A 22501-nucleotide genomic window follows, 5' to 3' on the forward strand; every position below is an offset into this window, starting at 1 on the left:
ATGGCAGAACTGCACTCATCCAAGTTAGAAAAAGAAAAGGAGTAATTGGGTAGGGCAGTGGGAGGGAAGGAAAGATGTATATAGATAGTAAATGTGAAAAATGAAGGACAAAAGGACCGAATGAACCTGAAAGCTTTTCTTGGCACCATAGCTGACTTCATTGACTAAATAAAGAAAATATCTCCTCTCCAGTTTCTTTGCAATATAGAAATGACAAATAGACAGTGACAAGTATGAAAACAAATGGAGGGGGGCAGAGTCAACATGGCAGAGAAGAAATAGGACTTCCATGGGGCTCCGGCTTCCACCTCCTCCAATTCATGTAAAAGGTGACTGAACAAACTTTGGAGCTACAGAACTCACAAAATGACACAGAGAAGCTAACCTCCTGCTGAGGACAGACCAGAAGGCTGGCAGGAAGGGACCGGACCAGCACAGTGCTCTGGGAGCCAACCCCAGCCCCACACGGGAGGCTGTGGTTTTAGCCTCAGGGCAGCCGCAACCAGCCTCCAGGTGGAGGGCTTCAGTTGAACAGCACCTGTGGCAGTTTCCAGAATTATTGACCCATAGATGCTAGGGACAAAGTGAGAGGTCAGTGCAGTGTGAACTTGTGTAATGCAATGCCAAGCAAAGGCAACTTCCCAAGGTTCAGAATACCAGCATAGATGCTCTCCATTTTATTCAGTGAAAAATTAAGAACAGAGAAGATCAAAATATGACATCATTCAAAATACAGCATTTACTTAGTGGATTCAGTAATCTCCAAGTACTACCCCATCCCAAGACCTTACATTCATTCAATCAATTACAAAGTCCCTGTTCTAAATACTACTCAACCCCTAGGCTGTACCTTCATTTAGTCCATCACAAAGCCCCTCTTCTCAAATGGAGATTAGTTTCCAATCATAAGTAAAGTACATTCATTTGTTCAATCTTAGAACACAAAAAGGTCAAAAGTTCCCCACCCCAGGATCACAATTGAATCTACCCCAGAGTTACATCAAGTTTAAGCACAGCACTTAATACCCAAATGGAGGTCTTTTCTTCATCTTGACTTGAGGCAAGTTCTCAGCAATCTTTGTTCCTGGGGAGGCAAAGCTTAGCAAGGCCACAAGATACATTGCCAGTCTCTTCATTAATTCATCCTCTGTCTGCAGAACAGTCCTAGGACCCCTGAAAACATTAGCAAAACCCCCTTCCAGGATTTCTGTAAACATACAACAAGAAAATGTTTCTTCAGGGCTTCGGAACCAACAGCAAGGTTCCAAGAATTCTGCAACAATGCACTGTCCTTCACCAGTGGACAGTATTCACTCTCTGTCTGCAGAACAGTCTCAGTAGCTCTGAACCACCAGAAAGGTTCCAAGACTCCTGCAACAACAGCACTGTCCTTCACCAGTGGACAAATCTGGCAAAACAACATCAAAACAGACAAAGTACCAGCATAACAGCCATGTCTCCTCAGCCCTTGGCAGCTCTGGGTGGCAGGTCTCAAAAGTCCTGGGCAATTTTAAATGCCATTACTATTACAACTTGGGATCCAGTAGTTTGGGAGTGCAGTCAGCCTTTGCCCCCAAGGAGAGAAGACGCTGAAGCACCGCCCCATTACCATGAGGCAACTTCACCTCCTTGCCTGCAGATTGTAGGGGGACCAAGTGATCAGTCTGAATGGTAATCGCTCTTGCTTTAACCTGCTTTGGATCTAGATTGTAGTCTAGGGTGGAGGTCTTGGGGTATGTGACCAGCTTGCCAGAGTGTGTGGAGGCTTCAGAGAGGGCACCCAACTAATACTTTTGGCAGCTGAGAAAACCCCAGCATTTGGTATGAAGCTCCACCTGTCTGGTAGCAGAGTCCTACTGTGGCAAAAAGCACAAAAGTCAAGTAATTGACTGGCAACATGAGCAAACGAGGGAAGCAAAGTAAACAGAGCAACCCAACACTCCTATTTTAGGGACAAAAAAGATCAAAGCATGGAACGGGAGGAAGACAGCAAAGTCAGAACTCCTGCACCAAAAGCTTCCAAGAAAAATACAAGCGGGTTACAAGCCATAGAGAACCTTAATAAGGATTTTGAAAACCAAATAAGAGAAGTGGAGGAAAAATTGGGAAGAGAAATAAGGATGCAAGAAAATTATGAAATGAGAGTTAACAACCTGACTGAATATAATAACACCTTAAAAAATAGACTCAAATGGCAAAACAGGCTCAAAAAGACAATGAGGAAAAGAATGCCTTAAAAAGTCAAATTTGCCGGATGCAAAAAGAATATCAAAAGCTCACTGAAGAGAATCATTTCTTCAGAATTAGATCAGAGGAAATGGAAGGTAGTGACTTTATGAGAAATCAAGATACTATTAAACAGATCCAAAGAAATGAAAAAATAGAAGGCAATGTGAAGTATCTCACTGAAATAAATCACTAACATGGAAAATAGATCCAGGAGAGATAATTTAAAAATTATTGGACTACCTGAAAGCCATGATAAAGTAAGAACCTAGAAATCATCCTCCAGGAAGTTCTCAAACAAAACTGCCCTGATGTTTTAGAACCAGAGGGCAAAATAGAGGTTGAAAGAATCCACCGATCACCTCCTAAAAAAGATCCCCAAAAGAAAATTCCTAGGAATATTATAGCCAGGTTCCAGAATTCCCAGATTAAGGAGAGAATATTACAAGCAGCCAAGAAGAAACAATTTGAATATTGTTGGAAATGCAATCAGGATAACCCAGAATCTGGCAGCTTCTACACTGAGGGATTAAAGGGCTTGGGATATGATATCCCGGGAATCAAAGGAGCTGGGATTAAAACCAAGAGTCACCTACCCAGCAAAACTGAGTATCACGTTTCAGTGGAAAATATGGTCATTCAGTGGAAGAGGGGACTTACAAGCATTCTTGCTGAAAAAACCAGAGTTGAATAGAAAAATTGCCATTCAGATAAAAGAAGCAAGAGAAGCATGAGAAGGTAAACAGGGAAAAGAAATCATAAGGAACTTATCAAAGTTGAACTGTTAACATTCCTACATGGAAAAACAATAATTGTACCTTATGAAACTTGTCTCAGTAGTTGAAGGGCATAGAAATTAAAATATATATGAGGGTATATGGATATATGAATACATATGTGAATGTGTGTATATATATTTACAGGTATACATAGATAGAGGGCACAGGACCAATTTAACAGGAAGGGACGATATTTAAAAGGTGAAATTAAGAGGTGAGAGAGGAATATAATGAGAGGAGATGGGGAGAGACAGAATGGGGTAAACTATCTCATATAGAAGAGGCAAGGGAAAATGGTTACAATGGAGGGGAAGAATAGGAAGGCAAAAGGGAATGGGTCAAGCTCCCATTGAATTTGGCTTGAGGAGCGAATGAAATACACACTAAATAGGGTATCTCACCCTCCAGGAAAGTAGGGAGGGAAAGGAGATGAGAGGGGGGATGATGGAAGGGAGAGCAGCCTGGGGGGGAGGGAAGTTGGAAGCACCCACTTTTGAAAAGGTATGGGATCAAAGTAGAGAATAGAACAAGTAGGAGGTGGGATAGGAGGGAGGGAGCTATAGTTAGTCTTTTATAGGTGGTCTTTTACAATTTATGTACATTTATGTTATTGTTTTGCATTAGCCACACATGTACAACCTATACTGAACTGCTTATCTTCCCAGGAAGGGTGAGTGACAAGGAAGGAAGCAAATGAATCTGTAATTCAAAGTTTTAAAATTAAAAAAATATATATATATATATATATATACTATTATTAATACTATTTTACATGTAACTGGGAAATAAGATATACAGCCACTGGGGCATAGAGATCCACCATGCTGTACTAGAAAGTCGGAGGGGGTATGGGAGAAGACATGGGAGAGAGAAGATTGGATGAGGGGATATCTAGTGGGATCACTATTTTGGGGTGGTGGGTAGGGGGGAAAAAGGGGAGAAAACTTGTAACTCAAAATCCTGCAGAAATGAATGATGTAAACTAGAAGTTAATAAAGCATTCGATTAAAAAAAAGAAAATTGAAAAAAAGAGAAAAAAAGAAAATAAATTGAACACATTCATAACAAAATCAAATTAAATTTTTGAGTTGATGAAGTTTCTTCAGTTGGTAGCATAAATATCCACCATGGCCTTTTTCTTTTTAAAGAAAAGCAATAAATAAAAAGATTTTTATAACTCAGACACACAGAGATACACATACACTCTAAGAGATGGAATATGTTGGCGTTTATTTAATCTAAGTAAATCTTTACAGTTTAATTCACAGAACAGAAAATTGACATGAATTGAACACAGAGCTACAAGTAAATACTAGTGAATGGCATGACAGTTTCAGTAGCTACAAGGAAATGAACATCTAAATATGAGCACTCAGTTGAGAAAAACTAGCAGATCAGACTCCACACTTCCTTCTCAACCCCATTGTTCTTTATTATCATTCATTAGGTCAACAATAATTTATTAAGCGCATACTATGTGCTAGGCACTGTACTAAGTGCTGGGGATCCAAAAAATAGACAAAAGAGTGTCCCTTTCCTTCAAAGAGATCCCAATGATTAGTTATATAAGCAAGATAAAAGTTATCTCTCTGTAATAAAATACATAAAAATAAAGTGATTTCTTGTTTTTTTTTCCCCCTTTGGAAAAGATCCTCACAGTCACAATGGCTAAGTTTCATTAGGCACAGCTATCTCAGCCACCAGATGATTTAATTTTTTTTCTCTATTTTTCAGTAGATGCTACTATTATTTTATTTAGGTATATTTTCAAATCACATTAGAACTTGCAAAATGTATTACATATATGAATTTTAGCTAACTATAAGTTAAACTGGGGAAAAAAATTTTCCCTGGAAAAAAAAGACAAATGTACCCCAGAACCATTTTACAGAACAGTCATTTTTACCTAAACTTCAAACATTACTTGCACACTGTCCTTAAAACAAACATTCTACATTCAAAACAGATTTGATATATCAGACTTTTGTAAGTAACTGATATGATCAGTGGTTCATAAATCTACAGCTGGAACAGACCTTAATGGTAATCTAATCCAACTCCATTATTTTACAGATGAGGAAACAAAGGAAGGAGACATTCCATAATTTGAAAAAGAAATAGCATAAAGCTGTTTACTATTGTACATATCCCACCATTATCAGTGCACTTTAAGTTAAAATTTTAAAATCCCATTACATTTCCAATTCAAACATACCAATACAATTTCTTTAAATGAAACTGAGGATAAACCCATCCAATTATTGCCATACTCCAAGTCTTGATGTAGAGTCTCCAGTCTTTTCAAAAAACATGAAGTCCTGGAATGAAATTCCAAAATATATGCAATTATACTTAGAATTTAATTCAACAAAGTTCTGTTTTTAGGCACAAGGCATAAAACAATCCAGAAACAGCATAATCTCTTTAACTAAACTGAATATAGCCAAAAATTTTAGTATTCATGTTTATAGGAACCTGTGGAGGGTTAACATTTATAATCAACAATGACAACAAGAAAAAGTCCTGGTAAAATGCTAAAATCAGAGGTACTACCATTTTATTTTTCTTAACTTGACTATTATCATCCTTTGCACAAAACATCACATCTTTATTAAGGAAAATAATACTGTACCCAATCTATATCTGTGACATTTTAGCAATATTTGTATTATATAAATGTTATTAATTTCCAAATTATATTCCTACATATTTTCTTCTGGATAATAACATAAACTTGTTATTTTGTCTAAAAATATAATATTCCAAATACTATGATGGACTACATTGAATGAGGCATACAGGTATAAAATGAGTTGTTTTGTATTTATCTATATGGGGATTGACAGGATTTCTTTGCCTGGTCTGGAAAGAGTTCTAGTACTAAGAGGATGAATTTGTGTCCTAGTCTAAACTGAATCGAGGAATTGCACAATCTTTTTAATAATTGCAGGGACACACACACATGCATCTTTATATATATATATATGTGTGTGTCTATATGTATATATACATGTATCTCTACATCTAGTGCACATTTAACTATATTTATCAAATAAAACAAAGTTCCAGACATAAAATATCTGCACGTCTATTTTTTTTTTATGCACATCCCTCTCTCTACCCTGGTTGTACTTCCAGCCTTCTGACTTTCAGCACTTACGTTTGTTTCTTCATCACATGACCCAACCTACAAGAGAGAAGAGATGGCGATTTCTTACACTATACCCTTCTCTTAGAGAGGTGATTGAATGGATGATCCAAGGGCTGAAGAAACCACAAGGTAGTGAGTCATTCTATTACTACTATGAGTGAGTTGGAGATATAAGGCTGATACATGCAGAAATCACCTCTCTACCAAGCTCAAGTTTGTTTTCCTTCTAGGAAACAAATTTGGGATAGTACCATAAGGCATGAGAAGCTTACAGCTACTATGAATTCTCTCTGTTGTTTGGCATTTTCTATGGAGTAAATTGCAAGATTTCCTGCACTTGAATATATGGGAAATGAGGGATCTTTTTACCTACATTATTGGGAATTTAGAAATGCATGATATTTAGTTCACAAAGGATCCCCAGAGTGGAGGCCTAACTAGACCAGAGAGATAATTTGAGGTTCACCATCAATCTGAGATTAAATATTTTCTTCAATGCCTGGCCCTTGGGGTGCTGGGCCACAGGTAGAATATCATTCTCACATTGAGTTCACTCTTTAAACTGTTTTACTCAGTCAAGAGGGAATTTAATTACTTCTTCAAGGTTTCCATTGACCTTCCCCCTTACTTTCCTCCTCCTGAATCCCTTTCCTCTACTTCTCAGATTCTGTTTAGCTCCCTTATCTTTTACTACTACCATGACATTACTACTACTACCAAGTCTGATATATCAAATCTGTTTCAAATGTAGAATGCTTGTTTTGAAGTCAGTATGCAAATAATGTTTGACATTAAGATAAAAGTGATAATATATAAATTGGTTCTGGGTTATAGCCTTCCCTTGGTTAGATTAATAAACTATCACTTTCCAACTTCTGTTCTTTCAAAGTGTGAGAGAGAGCAGTGCATTGGGAATAGTGTTGAATTTGGAGTCAGAGACCCTAGGTTCAAATTCTAGGCCTGCCATCTGTTTGACTCTGAACAAATAACTTAAAAGTCTCCAGATTTCAGTTTTCTCATGTGTAAAATGGGGAGAAAGTTCAACTAGACGGCCTCTAGGATTGCCTACTATTCTAAATCCATGGGAAGTAACCCTTCAGGATGCATAGCTCAAGGATTGTTAACAGTATAAACCTGTTTCTGTCTTTCCTTCAGCCTGAGCTGAAGAACCATAGCTTCAACCTTATTCAGTTCTTCTAGTCTCAGCAACTACATTCTTCTTCAAAGTTGGGGATAGGGTTCTAGTAAGATCTTAACCAGCTATAAGTAAAACCTGATGACTGTTATTTTCCTTGAGGGCCCTACAAGATAGTAGACCATCAGTCTTAGACAAGATGGTTTAGTGGAGAGATGACCTTAGAGTTGACACATACTGGCTATGTGAACCTACCCATCTCAACCTGTCAGTATTCCAGTGAATTCTCTACCACTACAAAATGCAGAGCAGATGCCATTTTGATCTGTATTGGTAGGAAACATTTTCTTATTGGTGATTCCCAATACCAATAAGATCACAGGTCCATTCCCCCAATCCCCACCTCAACAAGAAAAAAAAGCGTCTTGTATTTTTAAAGGATCATTTTGGAACACTGTACTACTGCCTATTAATTTTGTTTTGTTTTTTCCTCTCTCTTTAGATGGGTATTGAACAGATTCTCATGACTGTATAGAATAACAGAAACAGAGATTGACATAAATTTGTAGGCTATCTTGTCCAACCCCTAGTACCACGGGCAAGGATGCTGAGAAGCAAGCACATTTCATAAAGGAAAGAAAAAAAAAGTGTGTGTGTGTGTGTGTGTGTGTTGGGGAAGAAATATTACAAGAGGGATTAGTAGAAGAAATTATACCAGAACAGCCCATATAGGTCAGTCAAAGACAAACAATTCATTAAGAATATAAGAAAATAACTTTTAGGTGTTTTTCTAACCAAATAAAAGAAATAACTCTGGATTTGGAATAAAAAAATCCAAGTTTGAAATCCTTCTGAGATTCAGTTAAATTTTATATTGGGGGAGGATGGTGAAGACACAAAGTAATGATCCTCAATTATGCCCAAGGAGCCCCACTTCACTTGGTTTGAACCAATGTTGTTTCATGGGTATTTTCCAAGGTCTGGGTCCTGAGTGCTTGGAGTTGGAGGGAATAAAAATAGAAACCAGCAAGAGTCTTTCTAGACTAGGTCAAACTAGGCCTGCTTGGGTCAGTCTGGACTAGAAGGGCCTCCTCTGTTATCCTAGGTCTTGAAATCTAAAGACTATCCAGAATTACATCGTTTGTGGGTGGGATGGATTGCTTTTTTGTATAAAGCACGTTCATTTTTAAAAGGAGCATTTTTTTAAAAAGCATCATTTGATATGATTATTTCTTTTTATTAGCTTGATTTTTTTAGTCCCAAATTCTCTCCCTCCCTCTCCTCCCTCCATGAAGACAACAAATACAATATCCATTCCATATGTTTAATCATGTACAATATATTTCCACATTTGACATGGATATGATTATTTTCTATTAGTGAAGCTAGAATAAGGCAAACAAAATTATTGACCATGTACTTACAATGAGGAAGCAAGCGCCCAACATCACAGCCTTCACTTTCACATCGAGGTCTATCAGGAACTGAATCGCAAAGTTATCAGTATCTGAGAATACTTCTTTTATAATTCCTGTCCACTGTTTTGTAATTTTTCCAACTACTGTCTCTTCATTAAGAGATTTTATCTAATGAAAGAAAAATATAAATTATAATCTCAAACATTTCTTCAACATAGAATGAGAAAAGATTTTCTTTTTATGACATTAAAGGGTGTCATACAGACACCATTATTAAAAAAAAACCAGTTTTGTACATGCTAATAGAGAAAGCAATTTATGCATAAATTTGAAAATTTTATCTAAGAATATTTCTGCCTAAAGTCAGACTTGACTCAATGAGTTCCTGTCATGCATACTCAAACAAATCTATGATCTCATCAAATTTAAGAGTTCGCTCCTTTACTACAAATCAATGTCTGCCCATCCTTTGTGACTCCCAAACCCAAACACGCCAGAGGCCTTCTACAGTTTCCCCCAACCAAGCAAGAATACAAGTGGGACACTGTGGCTATTCATACACATGAATCCCTTACTCTCATCCTGTGATCAAAATGTTTGTGACAGCATCTATTATGCCTGTTGTTCTTTGGAGTTCCTTGACAGTTGTATTATATACTTTAGTATATGGAGCTAAATTGGTAGCTATTTCTTCAATTCTAAATGACTACTAAATTGCAGAGCAGGTCAGATATGTCGTGGTAGAGGGAGTTTCTTCTGGGATTTCCCTAAACTAAGAAGTGATAACATAAATTTATTTTAAACAACCACCAAATCAAACCCTCTCTCCCTGTGACTGTAGGTTTCAGTGTAGTCTCTAGGCTTGCTATCTAACTCACACTCAAACGTGCTCTGCAACTGGTAAGTCCCCTGTGGCTTTAGCACTGGGAAGTCACATTGGCTCATACCTGCTAGAATCATAGTAGGACATGCAGAATGCCCTATAGGATTTTTAATTATTTTTAAATGGACTATGTAAGGGTTGGCTAGGTGGCACAGTGAATAAAATGCTGACCCTGAAGTCAGAAGGACCTGAGTTCAAATATGGCCTCAGACACTTAACACTTACTAGCCATGTGACCTTGGCCAAGTCACTTAACCCCACCTGCCCTTCCAAAAAGCAAAAAAAAAAAAAAAAAAGAACTATGTAGTACAGATATATTGGATTGACACTACCATTGTTTGAAAATATGTGGGTGGAAATTTTATCAAATTCTGAGGTGAGGAGAAGATCTTGCACTATTTGTCTTAGATTCAAAATTATTAGCCATCAGAAAAAGTATAGGGAGCAGGTGGTTAGGTGGCAGTGAATACAGCACCAGCCCTGGAGTCAGGAGGACCTGAGTTCAAATCCAGGGCAGTTAGGTGGTGCAGTGAATAGAGCAACAGCCCTGAACTTAGGAGGACCTGAGTTCAAATCTGACACTTAACACTTACTGGCCTTGTGACCCTGGGCAAGTCACTTAACACCAATTGACCTACCTTCCCCCCTTCAAAACAAAAACAAAAAGTATGGGGAGGAAACATAGCAGGAAGAAAACAAATCATGTGAAAAGATTCAGGGAGATCAGAGTCCAAGGGGAGAGGAGGGAAAATTAATTTAAATCTTTCCATTTTGATCAATGTTTAACTTCTGCTTGTGTGAGAAACACAGAAAATGCTGAACTAATATCCTTAGGGAGAGGCAAAACTAGCAAGTAAAAATGAGAAGAGATTACCATATAGATTAAAAGAGGTAGTAAAAACATTTAGGCAAATGGCAGAGACTAGATAATCCATTGTCTGCTCTAGCTAACAAAACTAAAACCAGTATGGTTAGGCCTGTCTCAGTTTAATTCTATTCAAAGCTTTGCTTTTGCAATGACAAAAGCACCATTTTCTCTTGCTGAATCTCATAATTAATCACAGAAGAAGCAGCAGAGGAAAGTGGAAAGACCAATGGATTTGGAATTAGAGGACCCACATTCAAAGCCGACCTCTGCCACCTTCTGTCTGCATAACTTTGGAAAGTCTCTTAACCCCTGTGGATCTCAGTTTACTCATTTGTAAAATGAAGGCATTGTTCTAGGGCACTGTAAGGGTTATGGGATTTAAAGATCTTCCATGCCCCATTGGACTTGCTGACATAGCAGGAAGGGGCGGAGCAAGAGGAAGCGGAAGCCAAGCTAGCGTTCCTGCGGTGGCTGGCGGTGGTGGCAATGGCAGCAGCAGCAGCAGCGGCAGCGCAAAGCCCTTTTTGAGCCCTTTCTGCTAAGGACTCCTGCTGAGGACTGCCAGGGGCCGGAGCTGCTGGGAGCGCGCTTCCCGGACGCTGGGTGGTTGCTGTGAGTGGGGAGAGGAGGACCTTTGCCTGAGGTAGCCTGTTCTGTTTTAAAGGCTTGAAAATGTGGGTGCTTTCTACTTTATCTACCTATGCCAATGTCATAACTACTCTGATGGCTTTCACTTTCTGGTTTTGGGACTCAGTCTTTTGGTATCTTAATAAATTTTCTAGTTTATTCCCCCATATGGCAAGCATGATGTATTTTGTGATGGATAATTATATCAGCATATCTGTAATCTCCATAGGCATTGTGAATATGGCATTGCTGATACAGGCACCTCCATGATCCTTTCTTACTTTAGTTCTATAATTGATAGTAATGTCACATTTCCTCCAACATTGAGTGCACCTCATCTACGAACATCATAAATCATTTAGTTGGTTTATTTACTTGTATTCAGTTATATGGGCTAGCTACTACCCCATCCCACACCTCTTCTCTATATTTTAACCTTTCAGATTATAAAGAGCCTAGTTCTTGATTCTAGTCAGAACTAAATAAACAAATTGTTAACACCTATAATCACATATTTATTTTAAATCCCTTTTCTAGATCAATTAAAACTGTTTCTAAGAGACGAAAGTAAATAATTTTTAATCTTAGCATCAGTATAATTTGGGAGGATGTAATGGTAAAAAGAGAGAGATCTGGTTGGACTTGGAACCAAAGATTTCAGTTTAAGTCCCTGCTCTGTTGCTTATTAGCTACAGAATTGGGCAAATTCTTTTATTTCTCTAGATCTTGCTTTCCTCATCTCCAAGATCTTTCTAAGGAACTGGGATCTAAAGATTTTCAAGTCCTTGCCATCTCAAACACTTGATGCTTCTGTGATATACCACCAGATACAGCTTTACAAAATCACACTTTTTGTTTGGGGGAGGCAATTTAGGTGACTTGCTGGGTCATACAGCTAGTAAATATGAGAGGTGAAATTTGAACTCAGATCCTTCTGACTCCAGAACCAGTGCTCTATCCACTGAACAACCTTTCTGCCACAAAAATCACATATTAAAAAAAAAAACAACAATGCTCCAGTAATATCGCCCCCCCCCATTGGAACAAAGACATCAAGTTAGAAATATAACTTATTTTTTAAAGTGTGCCAGCAGCTAAAACAACTTTTTTCAAAATGAGTGGCACTTTAAATTTTGTGGTTTTTTTTTTAGTTCTTGTCTTGAGTATAGAAACTGAGAAATGCTACTTTCAGTGTAACTTACATTAAAGTCAATGTCTGTGCAACACCTGCACACAACACATGGGCCGCCGATTTTCAGCACCTCCTGCTGGTGCTCATTGAGAACTGTAAACTTCGGCAGAAAGGGGTGCCAATTTTGGATGATGTAACCTATTGGCACACCAGGAGGAGACTGTACTTCCAACTGCAAAAGAAAAAGAGATAGAAAAGTCACAGTAAAATGACATCAACTACCTCAATTTTTAAAATAAGCTAATTAAAAGAGGAAGGGAAGTCTTCAGGGAATCATCTAAAAACATCTTGCATGTTCACGCAATGGTAGGATGAATGTCTCAAATAATTCTCTCCAACTTTTTAGACTTGAATTCTGCTCTGATATTTCCATTACTCCATATAACTATTGTTAATCAAGAAATAGATTGGAAAGGCTTAGGCAACTCAGTTCAGGGATTAGTTATCTAATTGTAGCATACTATTACCAAAAAAGAAAAAAAAAGACAAAAAAGTAAACTATTTTGAGAACTTTGTTCATTGTCCTACTAAGTGACCTTTAACAGGCTTACTACATAAAGGTAGCTAGCTTGGTAAGTATATTCCTCTAGAAGAGAAAGTGAGGTCAGAAAAGAAAGATGACCTATCAAAAGCACATCCAGCTGTATCACATCAAGTCTAACAAACATCTTTTATTCATGGAGACTAGCTGCTTTTATCCATGTGTTCACTCAACTCTTACTCTCTGTCCTCTCCTTTCCTCCCATTCCTTTGGTAGGTTGGAGTGTCACCAATATCTTTTTACTTATAAAATTAACATCATATCCCCTTCCAACAATGTTTCTTATTTGATGGAAAAGGAAAGTTCAAGGTATAACTGTCCTGGATATCAGTAAATCCTTTGAGAGTTTTTCATGCCATCTTTGGGATCAAATATGGGACAGATGATAGAATGGATAAGTGGATTTGGAAAGTAGAATGACTGTTAATATCGCAATGTTGACTCTAAAAAGAAACTTTTGATGACACGTATCCAGGATTTGTTTTGACCCTGTTCTAATCAATTCTTTTTTAGAGATGTTAGACTAGATTTTTTTGAAGTCCTTTCTAAGGCAGCTTCTATGAGTCTAGTCCTAATCTCAAGATTAGGGAAATTATAAGTGACACAATCATGGCTGACCCTAGGCAAAAATGAGAAATAGGCAATGTCCTTATTAGTGTCTTTCTTCTCTCTTGGGCATCCCTTTCTTCAAATGCCTTCCCTATATTTCAAGTGTCTATTTAGCAGTTGGCTATCAATTGTCTGCTAATTGTTTGTTAGCTGATATTGGTTTATATGATCCTCCCTATGGGCTATTTGCATTTTAGAGGGGGCTTGCTGGAAAGAAAACTTAATGGAAATCAGGCAAAGAGATTGACTTTTTTTTTGGCGGGGGGGGGGGGTGGCGGCAGGGTGTTGGTCTTGTCAGTCTAATTCTAACTTAAAGGTTGTAGTGAAGTATACTGTAGCTCTCTCTGTGATCCTACCCCCCTTTTTTTTTGCTTTTTGGGGGGCAATTGGGGTTAAGTAACTTTGCCCAAGGTTACACGGCTAGTTTTGTGTGTGTGTGTGTGTGTGTGGGTGGGTGGGTGGGTGGGTGTGTATGGGTGTGTGTGGGTGTTAAAGTGTCTGAGGCCAGAACCGAGCTCGGGTCCTCCTGACTCCTGGGACAGCGCTTTACTCACCGTGCCACCTAGCCACCCCTACCACTTATTTTTAATAGTCTTTTTTCAACAGTCTTAGATGGAAGCATTCTTAGATATCATCTATTACTATTCTATCCTTGAATATAAGGGTTATATATACTATAATCTCTCTATGTAAGTGGTCATCCAGTGTTTGCTTAAAGATCTTGAATGTTAAATTACAAGGTTGTCCATTTGGCTTTTCAATATCTAATGGTGAGCAAGTTGTTTTAATTACACCAAGCCAGTTTGCTTCTCTGCAATTTCAAGTCAACAGGGATTTATCAAGCTTTTACTATGTGCCAGGGACTGTACTAAGCACTAGGGTATACAAACAAAGGCAAAAACATGACTCCTTCCTTCAAAGAGTTCAGGTTCTAATGGGGGAGATGACATGCAAATAATTATGTAGTTAGAATTTCCACTTATTCCTTAGCTGTACCCTCTGGGGTCAAAAACAAGTCTGATACTTCTTTCATAAAATAGCCCTCCATTGCAAACAGTTATCATGTGCCATGCCCATCTTACCCCACTCCCAGTGTAAATATAGACTTTAATCATCCATGTATGGGATGGTTTCAAATGGGATACATCACTGTCCACTAATTCTGAGGCAGCATCATGACCAAGTGACTTGTACAAAAAAAAGATGCTCACTGACCTTTTGGAGGCAGCAGGGGTAAAAACAGGAAGTACATCTCAAAGGTCTTTCAACTGTTATCACTTCCCGGCCTGCATTGTCCAAAATCTTTAGAATAAAGGGTCTTAAGTTTCCACAACAGTTTCGAGTACAACAATCATTTTCCTCTACTGCAAAGTAAACTCTCTGTCCAAAGCTGTTGGTAATCACATATTTGTTGTTGGTTTCAAAACCTGTGAATACTAAAAATGAAAAGAAAGAGAGGAAGATATGGTAGTCAGCACTAACAAGACCACTACTGGGAAAACAATTTTAGCATAAATATGCTATATAATTTCTAATTATTAATTCTGCCCTGATGAGCGACATGGGGCAAATTGTCTATCCTCTTTGGGACTCAGTTATCTGTAAAACAAAGTTGCATTCTATAGGTTGATAGATTGCACCACATCATCTCAAAGACGCTTTCAGTTCTAAGATTCAGTACTGCTTTCTTATAGTTCCATAAATTTCAGTTTAAGAGTAGAAGTTCAATTGTTCTTATTTTGGATCAAAGCCTGGAAAAAATTATTTTTATCATTTCCAAAGCATAAAAGAGAACTGTTTTTCTCCCTTCAGACTGAAGCTATGATTCCATTGGTATAATAAGCTCTAACAAGTAAACGATCTCTGTCAATGTAAATCAGCACTGGTTTTGCAAGCTGAATCTTACAGAGCTGTCTAGTGGTACTGAGAGGTTTAGAGACTTGCTCAAAGTTACCCAGCCTTTGTGTGTGAGAGAGATGAGACTTTGAATCCAGTTTTTTTCTGATTTTGAAATTGCACCCCTACCTCTGTGCTTCTTTGTGAAAACAAATGTGGGCTCTTCATTCAGGATAACAGAATCTAAGAGAACTATAATTGTGTAGAATGAAAATTCATGATATAGGGGAAAAAATAATACAATGGTGCAGGAAAAAAAGAATACTACAATGCCATAGAATGGAAAAATGTGAATCAGAAGACTTAGGTCTAAATCCTCTATTAGTCATCCATTCATTGATCAATTATTTATTAAATGTCTCTTATGTGCTAGTCATGTGACCTTATATAAGTACTTTAATTGCTGTGGGACTCAATTTCCTCATCTCTAATGAGAAGGGATGGGACAATCTCAAATGTCCTTTTCAGGTTTAAGTCTATTACCTTATGATATTAATTTTCAATGTAGATATCATAGGTAATAATATAAAAAAATTGCAGAAAGGTAGGTTGGAACCAGTACATGGAGGAATTTAAATGACAGATGAGAGAGTTGTCATCTGGGAGACATTGTAGAGATACTGAAGGTTTTTGAGCATCTGAGTGACATGATCAGACATTATATGGGGAAATTACTCTATCAGCTGTGAAAAAAATAATTTGGAGAGAGGAGAGAGTGCAATCTGAGAGGCCAATATAGAAGCTACTGTAACAGTGTCCTCATAGTGATAAGACATGATCTTACCACTAATCATAGTGGTAAAAGGAGATGAGAGCCTGAATTAGGGTGGTGGTCAACTGAGTGGTAAACCAATCCATAAGACTCAGCAACTGATCAAATTGTGAAGGTGGATCTTTTATCCTGATAAAGAATTATTCGAAAAGTGTGAACTTCAGTGATGGAATTATGATGGTGACCTCCAAACAAATCTGGAAAATGGCTTGGTAGAAACAAAGTTCCATTATAGACCTATTGAATTAGAGACACTATTGAAACATGGCAGAGAAGTTCAGCATGCAGTTGGCAATGAGGAACAGGAGTTCAGGAGAAAGATTAATGCAGATTATGGTTTTAGTTGTCATCTGCAGGGAAATAGTTGGAATCATGGCAAATGATGAGTTCATCAAGAAAATGTGAAAAGATACAAAAGTTCCCAGAACACCTATAGTTAGAGTACAGGTGATGGACAAAGGAGACTGAAGAGCCCCAGGCATGACCAAACAGGTAAAAAGAACTAGTATATAAAAGTGTCAGGGAAGCCAAGGGAGGAGAGATTTGCAGAAGTTGGGGAGTGATTGATCATGTAAAAAAACAAAGAGCTCTTAAGTAGTATGAAGACTGAGAACTGGTCATCCATTCTATCATTTAAGAGACTTGAAAGAGTTACATTTGAAATCTGGGTGCTGTTTTAAGAGTTTAAGAAGTAGTTAAGGGGGCGGCCAGGTAGCACAGCCAGTTAGAGCACCGGCTCCAGTGTCGGGATGACCTGGGGATCGAATCCAGGCTCAGACACTTAGCACCCACCCAGAAACACCTGGCCGTGTAACCTTGAGCAAGTTACTTAACCCCAATTGCTTAAAAAAAAAAGAAGTAGTTAAGGAGGAAGTAGAGGCAATCAAATGACACCAGAAATGTGGAAATAAGGAGGACCAGAGAGTGAGAAGACAGTAATCCAAGCAGATGTCATGGTCAAATGAGAAAGAGAATTTGGCATTAAAGTGATGAAAAAACTGGAAAATGGAGGTTGAGGGGAGTTGCAGAGAATCATCCATCAAGCTAACTGCTAATCTAATGTTCTTTTCACTATCCTAAGTAGGACATAGTTTATAAAAATAAATAAATTTAAACCTAAACACTTTAAAATAGTTTAAATCTAATACTTTAAATGGTATATAGTCATCAGTTATACAGCATCTGGCATATAGTAGGTACATAATAAATTCCTGTTGATTTAATATAACTTGATTTTTCTCTATTTTACGTAAGTGGTTTATTATCCAATTCCCAATTTATTCATAGTGTAAATTTCAACACTTCCGTCAATCGATCGGTCAATCAACAATCACTTATTAAGTTCTGATGATGTGCCAAGCATTAGGCATACAAAGATAAAGATGAAACATTCCTGCCATTGAAGAACCGGCAGTCTGCTAGTGAGGACAAATTGTATGTGAATAGGTATGTCCAACTTAGATATAAGGTGATTTGTAGGGACTGGGGGAAAACACTAACAGCTGAGGGATCAGGGAAAGCTGCATGCCAAAGATAGTCCTGTAGCTGAATTTTTTTTTGCCTTTTGGAGGGCAATTGGGGTTAAGTAACTTGCCCAAGGTTACACGGCTAGTTTTTTTGTGTGGGTGTTAAGTGTCTGGGGCCAAAACCAAACTCGGGTCCTCTTGACTCTGGGGCCAGCGCTTTACTCACTGCGCCACCTAGCTGCCCCCTGTAGCTGAACTTTGAAGGAAACTACACCATCCAGGAAGCAGATGGGGGGGAGACTTTGTATACTCAGTATCTAAAATAGTACTTGACACATAGCAGGTCTTCATAAATGCTATTGACCAAGAGAGTCTTGGGGTATGTCCACAATTAATGATCCAATTATTGAGAAACACAGCCCAGGAGAAGTATATCTAGTGTTATCTTCCCTTCAACATGATATATTTGCCCAATTGAAGCAAGAATATACTTTTTAGATAGAAGTTAATTAAAATACAATAAGGTGATATAGTAGATACATACCTTCCAGAATTTCAATTTGCTGTTGGATCAATAATTGGTCTATCTATATGATTGAAACAAAAAATATAGTTAATGATTATTTATTAGGGGTAGGTAAGAGAATTTTTTGGATAATTTCATTGAGGTAAGGAACTGCCAGATGAGGAAATTCTCTACAAATACAGACCAGTAAGTACCTTCTTTGCAACTTATTCTTAAGAGAGTTGATTAGAACAATTAGAGGTTAAATGACTTGCTTAGGGTTGCAGTCAGTTTTTTTTTTTTTTGGAGTGGGGAGGGCAGGGCAATTGGGGTTAAGTGACTTGCCCAAAGTCACATGGCTAGTAAGTGTTAAGTGTCAGAATCCAGATTTGAACTCAGGTCCTTCTGACTCCAGGGCTGGTGCTCTATTCACTGCACCACATAGCCACCCCCTGAGTTACAATCAGTTTGTAGCAGAGTTGGGACTTGAACCTGCATCTTCCTGGTTCTAGGGTCAATTCCCTATCCACTATACACAGTGCCTAGTGATTACATATTACCCCATCAAATAAAGCTTAAAATCTCTAACACTCACAAATACTATAAGTTCACAAATCTGTCATGAAAAATTACATTATTTTAAAATTCATAGGACAGCTAGATGATGCAGTGGATAAAGCACCAAGCCTAGAGTCTGGAAGACCTGAGTTCAAATCTGGGCTCACACCCTTAATAGCTGTGTGACCCTGGGCAAGTCACTTAACTGTTTGCCTCAGTTTTCTAATCTGTAAAATGAGCTGGAGAAGGAAATGGAAAAACCACTCCAGTATGTTTGACAAGAATACTGCAAATGGGATCGCTGAGTGTTGAACATGACTGAAAAGACTGAAAAACACAATATATCTATTTGATAACATCTGTGTTGCTAGCACTAGTTTCCCTAATTCCCCTTCATTTTAGTGTCTTCTTTCTGTTGACTCTTTCCAATTTATCTTACGTATAGTTTCTCTGTACAGTTGTTTACATGCTGTTTCCCCTATTAGACCGAGAACTCCTTTAGAGCAGAGACTCTTTTGCCTTTCTTTACATCTCCAGCACTTATGATAGCACAGAGTAGGCATTCAATAGATATTTATCAAATGTTTATTTCATAGATGTTTATTAAGAAAGTTGAGTATGAAATTAATCAAAAGCCAGAATTTTTAAGTTCTTTTTTTTTTTTAAAGCAATTGGGGTTAAGTAACTTGCTCAAGGTTACATGGCCAGTTATTATTTCTGGGTGTGGTGCTGAGTATCTGAGCCCGGATTTGATCCAGGTCATCCCGACACTGGAGCCGGTGCTCTTACTCGCTGAGCCACCTGGCCTCCCTAATTTTTAAGTTCTTACTAAATTGTGAGAAAAAATTAAAACTAAAACCAAATTCCCTAAGGAACTTTGCTTATTTTCATCCAGGGCTACTATGGTCAATCTTTAGCATAGAAAATTACTTTCAGTGGAAATCCATTAAAATTTATTGGAAAGGGTGGCTAGGTGACACAGTGAGTAGAACACTGGCCCAGGAGTCAGGAGGACTCGACTTCAGTTCCAGCCTCAGACACAACACACACACACACACACACACACACCAAAAACAAACAAAAAACTAGCCATGTAGCCTTGTGCAAGTTACTTAACCCCAATTGCCTTCCAAAAAGGCAAAATAAAATAAAATAGATTGGAAAGTATTTAGAAAGAGGAAAATTTACATTTCCAAAATGCAACTGTAATTCATTTTTGCGTCATAGTTTAGGGTAAGTGTATGTAAGGGCTGTACTGCTCTAATAATTCTTCACACCCTAAATTTAGGGAGGAAAATGATCCCACAAACTTTAGAGAATATGTGATCCAAACTCTCTATACCTGAACAAGAATCTTGTCTGTAATATGAGATGAGTGGTCTTCCAAGTATGAAGCAAGCTCCTCTGCAAAGAGGGATAGGAGGCAATATTTTGTTGGTGTTTTTGTATTCATGGTGCCATATGTGGTGATCCATGACAGATGCTTAAAGGTCCTTGATGAATTGAACTAGTCATTCGGCTTTTGTCTGAAGACCCACAACAAATGGGAGCTCACTACCATTCTGGGAAGCCTATTCCACTTCTGGGCATCTTTAATCACTTCCAAGTTCTGTTTTGTTTTCCCCCCTGAAATTAAGCCTACACTGACCTCTTTGCAACTACCCTCCAGCTAAAATGATTAAAATATGTACCACTGGTTCAAAATAAATATATTCGCTATTTCACAAAATATTAATTCATTTTACATGAACAAATATTTATTAGACACCTACTATGTGCAGGTCACAAGTGCTTGGGATATGAAGACAAAAATTAAACAGTTCCATGAAAACTCTAAAGCTTTACATTTTACTAAAATCAACTTCACTCTAGCACTTGTTTTATCTGAAATTTGAACTCTATTCTAAGTTTTCGCCTAAGCATAAAAATACCATACCAATCCTTCCCATCATAGACAGCACAAATTCATATACCATTAGAATATTTCTTGTATCTTCAGTGTTAAGTGAAACAAATTTCATCAGGCTCCTCCTCTCTGACTGCTCTTCTTAGATGATCTCCAAGGCTTTGCTATAGGGCCTCTCGTTTTTCCTCCTTTTGCATGCTGTTCTTTGATGACCTAATCCTCTCCCATGCCTGCCATGGAAACGACTACCAAATGTGTATCTGCACTCCAAACTTACTCCATTGTAGTCCTGTGTCTCTGTAATGCAATGCCAAGCAAAGGCAACTGCCCAAGGTTCAAAATACCAGCATATGTGTCTCCATTTTATTCAGTGAAAAATTAAGAACAGAGAAGATCAGAATAGAACATCATTCAAAATACAGCATTTACTAAGTGTGATTCAATAATCTCCAAGTACTACCTGATTTAATCAAGTACTTCCCCCCCCCACATTACATTCATTTAATCAATTACAAAGTTCCTACTCAACCCCTAGGCTGTACCTTCATTTAGTCCATCACAAAGCCCCTCTTCTCAAATGGAGATTAGTTTCCAATCATAAGTAAAGTACATTCATTTGTTCAATCATAGAACACAAAAAGGTCAAAAGTTCCCCACCCCTGGATCACAATTGAATCTACCCCAGAGTTACATCAAGTTTAAGCACAGCACTTAATACCCAAATGGAGGTCTTTTCATCATCTTGACTTGAGGCAAGTTCTCAGCAATCTTTGTTCCTGGGGAGACAAGGCTTAGCAAGGCCACAAGACACATTGCCAGTCTCTTCATTAATTCATTCTCTGTCTGCAGAACAGTCCTAGGGCCCCTGAAAACATTAGCAAAACCCTCTTCCAGGATTTCTGTAAACATACAACAAGAGAATCTTTCTTCAGGGCTTCGGAACCAACAGCAAGGTTCCAAGAATTCTGCAACGACAGCACCGTCCTTCACCAGTGGACAGTATTCACTCTCTGTCTGCAGAACAGTCTTAGGAGCTCTGAACCAACAGCAAGGTTCCAAAACTTCTGCAATAACAGGACTGTCCTTCACCAGTGGACAAATCTGGCAAAACAACATCAGAACAGACAAAGTACCAGCATAACAGCCATGGCTCCTCAGTCCTTGGCAGCTCTGGGTGGCAGCTCTCAAAGTCCTGGGCAATTCAAAGTGGCTCTCAGCAATCCTCTCAGTCTCTCTCTCTCCTTCCAAAGGTGCTGCTTCCAAAAAGTTCTTCTGCCTCTCTCTTGTGTCTCTCCAAATCTATGTCACCAGCTCCTCCCAGTCCAGCCCTCTCTTTTCACATCAACAAGTCCATCCCACAAGTGGGATTAACAAGCTCTGGGTTTTAACACCAAAAAACGAAGCCAATACAGGGGCATCTTTATATTCCATTACTATTACATTCCACTCCTCCAGGATCCTTGGCCTTACAATCTCAATCTAAATGGCCATGGATCCTGGAACAAATACAGGCACTATGCTTTGTACTCCTTGTACAAATTTGACTATTCAAAAGTAAATTGACTATGCTATGGGCATGAAAGATCTTGGGGCCGAATGTAATGGGAATGTAAATTTGTAAGAACTTCCCTGCCCCTAGGCTAAAGTGCACCTAGAGCCTGGGGTGGGAGGCTTGTTTTTCAGTAGATACTTCTTGATTGGCCAGTGGGTCAATAAGGTTGTTACATTCTCTGAGCCAGGAGAAGGCTATATAGGCCCTGATGTGTAGCTTTGTTTTGGGGCTCACTTTGAGAAATGTTCTGTGATTTGATCTGGATTCTGGGAAGCCGTTGTTGAGAGACCCACCTAGGCTTTGAAAAACCCAGATGTTGATTTGGTATGGATGTAATAGTTGGACAGTTTGGAAATCTGTCTACTTGATCTGTTTCTCTGACTTGATAATTCTGTCTGTGTATTCTGAAGTTCAGGG

At 38.3% G+C, this 22501-nt stretch overlaps 1 protein-coding gene and 1 long non-coding RNA gene across 3 annotated transcripts in view; one reads left to right on the top strand and one right to left on the bottom strand.

The window, feature by feature from the left end:
• Positions 1 to 22501, top strand: part of LOC138174398 (uncharacterized) — a 115986-nt gene that overhangs the window by 65777 nt on the left and 27708 nt on the right. The gene's annotated exons all lie outside the window — the stretch shown is intronic.
• The window catches only part of LOC138174397 (phospholipid scramblase 1-like), a 57937-nt gene continuing 39652 nt past the window's right edge, over positions 4217 to 22501 (bottom strand). For both annotated transcript variants that reach the window (XM_069104710.1, XM_069104709.1), the window contains 5 exons: positions 18108 to 18150; positions 14645 to 14865; positions 12290 to 12451; positions 8716 to 8877; positions 4217 to 5323 (listed from right to left, as the gene is read on the bottom strand). In XM_069104710.1, coding sequence (XP_068960811.1) covers positions 5264 to 5323; positions 8716 to 8877; positions 12290 to 12451; positions 14645 to 14865; positions 18108 to 18150 — 648 coding nt within the window. In that variant the 3' untranslated portion in view covers positions 4217 to 5263. The remainder of the gene's footprint in view (positions 5324 to 8715; positions 8878 to 12289; positions 12452 to 14644; positions 14866 to 18107; positions 18151 to 22501) is intronic.

This window comes from Petaurus breviceps, unplaced genomic scaffold (genome assembly GCF_028583685.1).
Source record: "Petaurus breviceps papuanus isolate PSGF00001 unplaced genomic scaffold, PetGlider_PUasm1.0 688, whole genome shotgun sequence".
Lineage (NCBI taxonomy): Eukaryota > Metazoa > Chordata > Mammalia > Diprotodontia > Petauridae > Petaurus > Petaurus breviceps.